The 9,437-nt window shown below is 42.2% G+C and overlaps 2 protein-coding genes across 2 annotated transcripts; both read left to right on the top strand.

The window, feature by feature from the left end:
* The first annotated feature begins 781 nt into the window (after nucleotides 1–781).
* LOC107395450 (zona pellucida sperm-binding protein 4-like) lies at nucleotides 782–3,074 on the top strand. Its single transcript, XM_015974845.3, has 10 exons — nucleotides 782–1,096; nucleotides 1,166–1,287; nucleotides 1,364–1,457; nucleotides 1,527–1,744; nucleotides 1,820–1,905; nucleotides 1,989–2,122; nucleotides 2,250–2,439; nucleotides 2,522–2,657; nucleotides 2,735–2,798; nucleotides 2,942–3,074. The coding sequence occupies exons 1-10, from the start codon at nucleotides 883–885 to the stop codon at nucleotides 3,031–3,033; spliced, it is 1,350 nt and encodes a 449-aa protein (XP_015830331.3). The 5' UTR covers nucleotides 782–882; the 3' UTR covers nucleotides 3,034–3,074.
* A 360-nt stretch (nucleotides 3,075–3,434) lies between these two features.
* On the top strand, nucleotides 3,435–9,241 carry dhx40 (DEAH (Asp-Glu-Ala-His) box polypeptide 40). The gene is made up of 17 exons (XM_015974843.3): nucleotides 3,435–3,609; nucleotides 3,719–3,864; nucleotides 3,939–4,058; nucleotides 4,139–4,375; nucleotides 4,473–4,539; nucleotides 4,611–4,742; nucleotides 4,835–4,934; nucleotides 6,465–6,551; nucleotides 6,629–6,811; nucleotides 6,877–6,957; nucleotides 7,054–7,211; nucleotides 7,385–7,499; nucleotides 7,573–7,681; nucleotides 7,768–7,862; nucleotides 7,962–8,031; nucleotides 8,108–8,336; nucleotides 9,027–9,241. The coding sequence occupies exons 1-17, from the start codon at nucleotides 3,441–3,443 to the stop codon at nucleotides 9,146–9,148; spliced, it is 2,220 nt and encodes a 739-aa protein (XP_015830329.3). The 5' UTR covers nucleotides 3,435–3,440; the 3' UTR covers nucleotides 9,149–9,241.
* The last annotated feature ends 196 nt before the right edge of the window (nucleotides 9,242–9,437 follow it).

Below are 9,437 nucleotides of genomic sequence, written 5' to 3'. Positions count from 1 at the left end.
CTGAAGTTCTCACATGATTCAGACTAAATATGAAAAGTAAAAATGTAAATTACACATAATCCCAAATAATTCTACTCTGGACTGGCAAGAAGCACATGGGACGGGTCAGATCAGTGACCTCGGCCACTTGTATTTAACTACCCCCTGCTCTAAAAAAAATGCTTTTAACATGCAACGTTTCACCCATATGACAGGTTTGAGTCAAAATAGAAACCAACTAACTCTGTTCTACTTCCAGTTTCTGCTGACAACCGTCTCTTCAATTAAGTTTTAACCAGTTAAAGGAGACTCTACGAAAACCAAAGGTTGTGTTTGTTTATTTTATTTTATTTATTTTTTGTCTTACTCTAGATTTCACTTATTAAGAGGAGTGGAATTACTCTGGGGACGATGTTTATCCCCTCCAAATTAAAATCTTGACTGTGTTGTAGTGGTTGATACACCAATATGTTGCGGTGTGGAATATAAATTTAAGATAAATTAATAACCAAAAGTTTATTTATTAATCAGAAGATTCAGTGATTCTTTTCATTCGATAAGCTGGAAATACAACCCGTTTCTGTGTTTCATTTCAATAATGAGGCAAGTTTAAAAATGAAGAAATTTATTTACTAACAATTTTAAACTAAAAGATTTGAAGCAACAATTATAAAAACCTTCATGCTACAGTGTTTAGTGATGACTAAAAATGCAAGTCTGTATAAAGTTGACTAAAAAGAAAAGCATCAGTGCACCTCTGCACAGCACAGTAGATGTGACCACAGGACACACACACACACCCTGGTTTACTTTCACTTCTTCACTTTTCCGTCTCCTGGATCTAATTAAAGTGGACGAGCAGCACCTGCTCACCCATCACACAGAGTCTCACCAACACACAGAATGAAAAGCATCAAAGCAGATGTAATAGTGGTGGTGCTCGTCTCTCTCTCGCTGCTTGTTCTGAAACGTGCGGCCTCGGGTGTATCAACACAAAGTCGTGTGACCTTTCACACCACTGCCAATAATAATACACTGATTTGTCATGATGACTTTATGTCTGTTTACATCCCAAAAGAACAATTTGTCAGTCTTCCATCCACCATTTTTGTTAAAGGTAAGTGGAGACAGTGTAATCAGAGTTTTGAAGTGCTTGTGGTTTTCTGTTTACGTGTCTGTGACCCAGATGATGGCCGTGGATACCATCAAGCTACAGCTATTGCAAAGCTTTGCCGCTACTTCCTCAAGGAAACTCGCTCTTTTATCATCTTAACAGTTGCTTCCTCCGGGTGTTTTGTCAAAACCCAAGTGAGTTTTTGCCTCTCGAATTTGAACTGAACATCATTTTCACACAATTAGTTTTCCACTGGATTGTGTTTAACAGAAATTTGGGAGAAGTCTTGCAGTAGCCATTGTGGCACCTGTGGAAAAGGGCCCACCTAAAATCATTCAGACAATAAACCTGATCTGTAAAAGAGGTAAACATTTTCACACTTTGTGTTGTGAATAAATACTATGATTATTTAAAATTCTTGTTTTTATTTCAGAACAGACCTCATCAAACCTCCCAAAAGAGTCGAGGCAGGTTTTCTGCACCAAGAATGGGTTCAACATCACCATCCCCAGGGACGCCACGGTCCCACCGCTCGACCTGAACACGGTCTGGATCACGTACAACCAAAACCAAATCTGTCTCCCTCAAAAAAGATCCAACCAGGCTGTCATCTTCAGCTTTTCTTTCTCTGAATGTGGGACCCAGTCAATGGTAAATGTAATCGAACCATCCCACTCCTAAACAAGTCAGAATGACGACATTCATTTGAGCGTGTCTGACCTGCAGATTACAGGTGGGAATATAACCTACTGGGTCGACATTAAGGCTAAACATGCTCAGACAGGGGTCATATTTCGGGAAACTCCATTCCAGTAAGAAAAATATAAAGATTAACTCCATTTTAAACCGGGTTAAAATAATTTTGGGTTTCTATCTCTTAATTTCTCCTTTTCAGTCTGAATGTACGATGTAGCTTTGCTCTGACTCAAATGACTCAGCTGAGCTTCAGAGTTCAGCAAAGGGAGTCTGATCCCTCACTTGCGCTGAAAAGTAAAGGGACACTGAGGACTGCAATGAGGTTTGCTAAAGGTCAGAGCTAGCCAACATTTTATTTATTTCATAAATTGATAATTTAATGTAATTGCGCATATCCAACAGAAAATCTTGGAAAATCGTTGTCAAGTTGGAGACTGATCACTGTCTTTTCTTCCAACAGAGTCCTCTTACAGATCATTTTATTCCTCTAGCAACCCTCCAGCAGTAACTGAGCTAGGCCAGCCAGTGTATGTGGAGGTGTTTGTGGTGAAACATGAAGATGAGGACTTGGTGTTGCTACTGTGGGACTGCTGGGCTACACCGTCTGAAAACCCACATGACCCTCTGAGATGGAACTTGCTTGTTAAAGGGTAAAACACTTGAAACTGAAAGGCAGTGCGTTTTTTTACACAAGGGAAAAAATCAACTGGAGTTGTTCTGCATCCATTTGAGGTGTCCATTTGCTGGTGACGACCAGGGAACCGTTGTGCTGCCGGTCTCCAGTAAGGAAATACCCAACCCATCCCTTCATAAATGGTTTGTAGTTAAGATGTTCTCTTTTGTGAAATCTCCAACATCTGAAAATCAGGTATGTGAAATTAAATTAAAAGCTGTACTGTCTGTGTCGTAAGTCTTGACCTAAACGTTTCACCTGTTCTGCTGCAGATATACTTCCACTGTGATATAGAAATCTGTAAAGGACCAAGGTGCATGCAAACCTGCAGCAATGGTAAGTGGGGAGTTTAGGTTTTATTTGAAATAACTAATGTTTTTTTTAGCCAACCCAGCCATTGGCATGAAGAAAACTAAAATTGCCTGGAAGCAAATCATAGTAGGTTACTTAATCGTAATTATCTATGTTTTCTGTTTCAGAAAAGCCTAAACTACAAAGGATCCTACCAGAGATGAGTCAAAACATTTTATCCAGCACAGTTTCAAAAGGACCTCTCCTGTATTTGCTGTAATAATAAAAGTCAGTAGTATGTAAATAGTAGAAGTTGTACAATTACAAACCTTTTGCTGTTTAGATACATGAAACTGTACTTTCCAGTGAGAAGATGCTGCATTCTTTTATTTAGAATCGAATTGGGGTATTTATTTGTAGGCATAATCAAAAGCAGCTTTGAGGACTTTTATTTTGGCAGGTCAGATTGTCACGTGGATGCAATTAGACCAATAGCAGAGGAGAACGAGTCAGTATGCGGAAGTGATCGAGGCACTGTGACGTTCCAATCGTTTGGCTCGATTTTTGTAAAGTTTAGTAGCTCCTGTGCCCGCCAATAAAGGTTAATTAGTGTTTCTAACACGTCGGGTAAACAACCGTGTGCTGTTGTCAGTTTTTAACTTGTTTGGTTCTGTTACTAACTCTGTTATGTCCGAAACGAGTCGAAAACCCAAGTACAGCGATTCTAAACATCTGCCGATCTACCGGTATAAAGCCAAACTGATTCAGGCTGTTGAAGAAAGCACTTTCCTCGTGGTCACCGGGGAGACCGGAAGTGGGAAAACAACGCAACTTCCACAGTACCTGTATGAGGCAGGTGAGCTGCAACCTACCTGCAAATAAGAGTACACAATAATATTGATCTCATACGTGCCAAGTCTCCTGCGGGTGTTGTCGGTGTTTGATTTTCCTTTTTCTGTTTGTAGGTTTTTCTAGAAATGGTAAAATAGGAGTCACCCAGCCCCGCCGGGTGGCTGCCATCACGGTGGCCCAGAGGGTAGCCCAGGAGATGGACTGCACTCTGGGAAAGGAGGTTGGATATCAAGTGCGCTTTGATGACTGCACGTGCCAGGTCAGAAACACGCGAGTCACTCGGTGTTGATTTAAAATGGGTTTGTGCTGACGTATAGACTTTGTCTGAGTCAGGACACGGTGGTGAAGTACATGACTGATGGCTGTCTGCTCCGAGAAGTCCTGGCAGATCCTGGACTCTCTCAGTACAGCGTTATAATACTGGACGAGGTTCATGAACGCAGCCTCAACACAGTAAGTTGTTGTACGTTATTCTAGTATTCCTTATTTCTCTGTCTACTTACTTTGTTGTTGTTGTTGTTTTCCCTCAACAGGATATTCTTCTTGGCTTGTTGAAGAACAATTTCTCCAACCCTTCAAAGGCCACCAAGGGCCGATCCTTCCCCCTCAAAGTGGTGGTGATGTCTGCCACCTTAGAAACGGACAAACTTTCAGCTTTCCTCAGCTGCTGTCCCGTCTTTGCCATCCCTGGGAGGGTGTTTCCTGTAGAGTGCACATTTGGATCAGCTGTCAAACCCAAAGATGTAGAAAGCACTGCTTATGTCAAAGAGGTAGTCTGGTTTTTTTTTTTTTCCTTGTGTGGTTTCTGTCATCTGCACTCAGCCTTGTGTTTTCCCAAGATGGATTTCACACCGCTCTTCTTCACAGGTGGTTAAAGTGGCTCTGGATGTGCACACCAGTGAGCTGGCTGGGGATATTCTTGTATTTTTGACAGGTAAGTGGTGATTGCTGCAGATATTATCATGATCACATCTGTGTTTTGAATCTGCATCTTTTGTCTGACAGGCCAGTCAGAGATCGAGCGTGCCTGTGACCTGTTGTTTGAGAAAGCGGAGAGTATCGACTATCGCTATGATGTGCTCGACCAAACGGTGGAGGGCCTTCTCATTTTACCCCTTTATGGATCTATGCCCACTGGTAAAGGCCTACCACAGCTTTCAAGCATGTGAAGATTTACTGTACTAGGATAAGGTCTGTGAATGTGACACTGTTGTTATTTGCCTTTCCAGATCAACAGAGACGGATTTTTCAGCCTCCCCCTCCAGGCATAAGAAAGTGTGTCGTAGCCACAAACATTGCAGCAACATCTTTAACCATCAATGGGATAAAGTGAGTGAAGCCTCCTGTGCTGCTGGTGAAACTTTGATATAATCTGAAACAAGTTCCTGAAACGTTTATTAAAAAGTCCCAGTTGTTCTTTAGTTTAAAGAGAATTAAATGACACCAGAAAATCTCGTGTGTTTGAGGTGTTTTATGTGCAGTTGGAGATGCAGACTCCCCCTCTAATAAGGCCTAGTCAGGACACCCTAGTTTGATTGGGGGTGGTCAGAGGGACCGGTGTGATGGTTTAAAAATTCATTGGTATAACCGTTTTGGTCCTGCAGTGTGTGGTGTGAGGTCTCTAAGACTTGAGTAGAGAGGAAATTTTGCTAAACATTGTGAGATCAAACGTGACTCGGACATGACGGAAACACGACCCAAACATGGAGCATGCAGCGTAAGTCCATTGCCTTGTTTTCAGTCCAACACTTTTAAAATCCCTGATTAATGATCGAAGTGACGTGCTTCTGAGCAGACCAGAGCCCCTTTAACACACCACACATGACAGGGATATCTGTTAAGATCATCTTTAGAGCCATTAACCGTAATCCGACCTGGTCTGAATGGTAGAATCGTTTCAAAGTTCAGCATAGTCTTGCTGTGGGAGTTTTGTTCATACACACAAACTGGAGCCTCCAGCACTGTCAGTACTACACACAAAGGGAACTCCATTCAACTAACATTTTAGAAAACCAAAGTTTTTCTTTTTTATATAATTTGAAGTTTTCACCTCGGACACATCTGCGTAGCACAAGCAGCTAGGTTGGTACACCTGCTAAGTGTGTGAAGCACCTTCTCCACCACCAATCAGCTGCTTTAATGTAGAATTTGACTGAACGTCCGTTTCTTTGGGCTGAAGTTTTAGATGCTAGAGTTAAATCTGTTGCTTAATACTGGCTTATAATATTCCAGCCTGGTTTGTGCTGAGCTCAGTAAAAGTTTACGTTTGTACTTGGAGCTTGTCCTAATGTGATTGCTGAGCTAAAAAAGAACAAAAACAAAGTCTGAGTTAGTATTTTAGTGCATGTTTAATGTGCTTGTGTACAAGCTTAATTATGGGGCGACGGTGGCACAGGAGTTAAGTGCTCGCCCCGTAATCGGAAGGTTGCAGGTTCGAGCCCCGCTCAGTCTGTCGCTGTCGTTGTGTCCTTGGGCAAGACACTTAACCCACGTTGCCTGCTGGGGGTGGTCGGAGGGACCGGTGGCGCCAGTACTCGGCAGCCTTGCCTCTGTCAGTGCGCCCCAGGGCAGCTGTGGCTACATTGTAGCTCATCCCCACCAGTGTGTGAATGAGTGTGTGACTGGGTGAATGACTGATTGTGCTGTAAAGCACCTTGGGGGGTTCCATGACTCTAGAAGGCGCTGTATCAAACACAGGCCATTACATTATGTTTTAGGTGGGATTGCCTGTCAGAGCAAGTCTCATCCATCTCAATAAATGGAGGGATTGACTTTAGACTCATGCTACCAAGCAGAAAACGGAAAAATATTTGAACACTTTCTTTCTTGGCACAACAAAGTAACTGTGTCTTGTTGCAGGTATATCGTCGACAGTGGTTTTGTGAAGCAGCTCAACCATAACTCACGGGTGGGCATGGACGTGCTGGAGGTTGTACCAATCTCAAAGTGAGTGTTGGGAAACCGCCGTGCATCCAGGAAAGCTCGCCGGCGGTGGGATGAATGTGCGGATTTTCTGTCAACAGGAGTGAAGCCGAGCAGAGGGCGGGCCGAGCAGGAAGAACCTCCTCTGGCAAGTGTTTCCGAATTTATACCAAGGAATTCTGGGAAAAGTGCATGCCTGAGTATACAGTACCAGAGATCCAGAGGACGAGTCTGACTGCAGTGATCCTCACTCTCAAGTGTCTCGGCATTCACGATGTTATCAGGTACGACACCATTTGCAGTTTTTATTTAAAGTGAATAAATTATTCATGAGGTCGTTTTTGTTAAGGTTTCCTTATCTGGACCGTCCAGAGGAGAGGTTTATTCTAGAGGCGCTGAAACAGCTCTACCAGTTTGATGCCATAGACAGGTGAGTGCTACAGAACACCCAGACTCAGGATCTCGGAGCAGAACAGCAGCAGATGAAATGGCGAACATTACCTGAGGTCTTTTGTGTGTGCTGTAGGAGAGGCAGAGTGACTAAACTCGGGGAGCTGATGGTGGAGTTCCCTTTACACCCGGGTCTCACCAGGGCTTTGCTCAAAGCTGCTTCGGTTGGGTGTGAGGAGCTGCTGCTTCCTGTGGCGGCCATGCTGTCTGTGGAGAACATCTTCATTAGGCCGGGTCAGCATCAAATCTGAACTAGTGTTGGGGATAACAGTTACTGAACACATCCATGTTATGTGTTGCTTTATTTACCTGTTGTTGTTGGTTTTAGAAACAATATTCACAACAGTGGGAAATTTGGGAAAGAAGCACAAAGTTTTTTCATTTACTGAAGTCTTTGTTCCCTGTAGGTGATCCTGACAACCAGAAGGAGGCAGATAAGAAGCACAGAGCTCTGGCAGCAAAGACCGGTGGGATGAATGACTTTGCGACACTCCTCAGTGTGTTTCAGTCCTGCAAATCCAGGTGAGGAAACTACTCATTACAGTCATTTACAAAGTGAATTGTGGCGTGTGGTGAAGGTGTTTTTTCATTGCAGTGACCGACCATCATCATGGTGTAAGGATAACTGGATCCACTGGAGGGCGCTAAAGTCTGCTTTCAGTGTGGAGACTCAGCTTAGAGAGATCCTCCTCCGCCTCCAGCAGGTACAGCATGTTGCTTATTAACTGTCTAATATCACATCTGCAGTGTTCAATTCCTGCTAGGTTTAATAATTAACTTTCCCTTCCAGAGGAAAGATTTCCCTGTTGAAACATTTGACGGCAATAAAAGCGAGCTCTTCAGACGATGCCTGTGTGCCGGATACTTCACCAATGTTGCCAGAAGGTATAGATGATATATGGTATTCAGAGCTGTTAGTGATCATTAGGTATCAAGGAGATATGTTTTGCTAATTCTGAGTTGTTTTTCGTATACCCTGCACAGTTCTGTCGGAAAGGTGTTTTGCACAATGGATGGCCATGGATCTATGGTTCACATTCATCCATCATCATCTGTAAGCTCGTGTGTACCAAATGCTGACATGTTTGCTTAAAAAAAACCCTCTGAGCTTATTTTGTTGTGGTTTCAAGCTGTTTGAGCAGGAAGTAGATCTGAACTGGGTCATCTTCCACGATGTGCTGGTGACCTCGCGGATCTACATCAGGACAGTGTGTCCAATTCGATATGAGTGGGTAAAGGATTTATTACCAAAACTCCATGAAGTGGATGTTTACGAGCTGAGTAGTGTGGCAAGAGAAGAAGTCACTGATGAGGAGATGATGAAATGGGAGACCAGAGAGGCTGCCAAAAGACAACAAGGTGATTTAGAGAAACGATAAGACAGTTATGTCCCTGCCATCTGTTTGTTAGTATTAAAAAGGTTTTTAAATCATTTTTAACTAAATGACATCTGGTCAAACCAAATTAGCCCGGTAAAATAAATCTGAATGGGCACAGTCATTAGTTTCCAATTTGATTGGTAATAAAAATAAAGTTCTTGTTTCTACAAAACAATTTAATAAATATTCAGTGGTCAGTCACAAACCGATGCAGCTTACTTTTCTAAAGCAAACAATACTTTAAATTAAATTATTGATGCACCGATTTTGGCCGATACCGATATCTGATATAAAGATCACTGTTATGGCCGATAACTGATATTTGCCGATACGATATACTGACATTAATGCTTCGAAAATCAGCAGATTTTGTATAGAATGAAAATTATTAAAGCTGAATTTGTTATGTACACACAACACACACTTATGGTTCTGAGACAATTTCATTCACTGTTCACATGACTAAACAATTACACATCACCCCCCCCCCACCCCACCCTCTGAAACAGGCGAACAAATGGAGATGAGATGGAAAAAATGTTGGCTGTTAATATCTGCTTGGTTTTATTTGTCGAACCGATACCAATATGTTAAAATGACATCAGCCGATACTGATGCCGATATATTGTCCATCCCTAGATTAAATGTCTGATTTCTCTTCTTTCCTCAGAAGTGTCTACTGTCGACGTTGTGAAGAAACTGGAGAGGCGAAACGATGAGACCTCTGTGAGCGATGCTCGAGCTCGCTACCTGCAGCGAAAGCAACAGAGACAACAAAACAAAGCACTTTGATTGAAACAACTCTGATTTTGTGTATATGATTGGTAAACATAAACATGTCTTTGTTTTTTTTATTCTTTAAATAAAAGCCTACATTTAACATTGCACGTGTCTTAGTCTAAAGAGTCTGACATGAATTACAGCTTGTTTTTAGTTCAGCTTGTTGGGAGATAAATGTTATATATTATATTGGGTGTTATATATATTCATTCCTCAGATTAAACCTACTTTTTCCATTTGTGCCTTGGTGTAGTTGAGTTATGAGATTAAGGTCGCTGCATGGTACTTGGTGTACTTTCAC

The sequence above is a fragment of the Nothobranchius furzeri genome, chromosome 13 (genome assembly GCF_043380555.1).
Source record: "Nothobranchius furzeri strain GRZ-AD chromosome 13, NfurGRZ-RIMD1, whole genome shotgun sequence".
NCBI lineage: Eukaryota > Metazoa > Chordata > Actinopteri > Cyprinodontiformes > Nothobranchiidae > Nothobranchius > Nothobranchius furzeri.
This window is presented reverse-complemented; position numbering and strand designations above follow the sequence as displayed.

Bases quoted from the DNA above. Each gene is read 5' to 3' on its own strand.
- LOC107395450 (XM_015974845.3), top strand. From the start codon at position 883: ATGAAAAGCATCAAAGCAGATGTAATAGTGGTGGTGCTCGTCTCTCTC. The intron at 1,458-1,526 runs GTAAACATTTTC...TTTTTATTTCAG, and splicing joins AAACCTGATCTGTAAAAGAG to AACAGACCTCATCAAACCTC. The intron at 2,123-2,249 runs GTCAGAGCTAGC...TTCTTCCAACAG, and splicing joins TGCAATGAGGTTTGCTAAAG to AGTCCTCTTACAGATCATTT.
- dhx40 (XM_015974843.3), top strand. From the start codon at position 3,441: ATGTCCGAAACGAGTCGAAAACCCAAGTACAGCGATTCTAAACATCTG. The intron at 3,610-3,718 runs GTGAGCTGCAAC...TTCTGTTTGTAG, and splicing joins ACAGTACCTGTATGAGGCAG to GTTTTTCTAGAAATGGTAAA. The intron at 8,032-8,107 runs GTAAGCTCGTGT...TGTGGTTTCAAG, and splicing joins ACATTCATCCATCATCATCT to CTGTTTGAGCAGGAAGTAGA.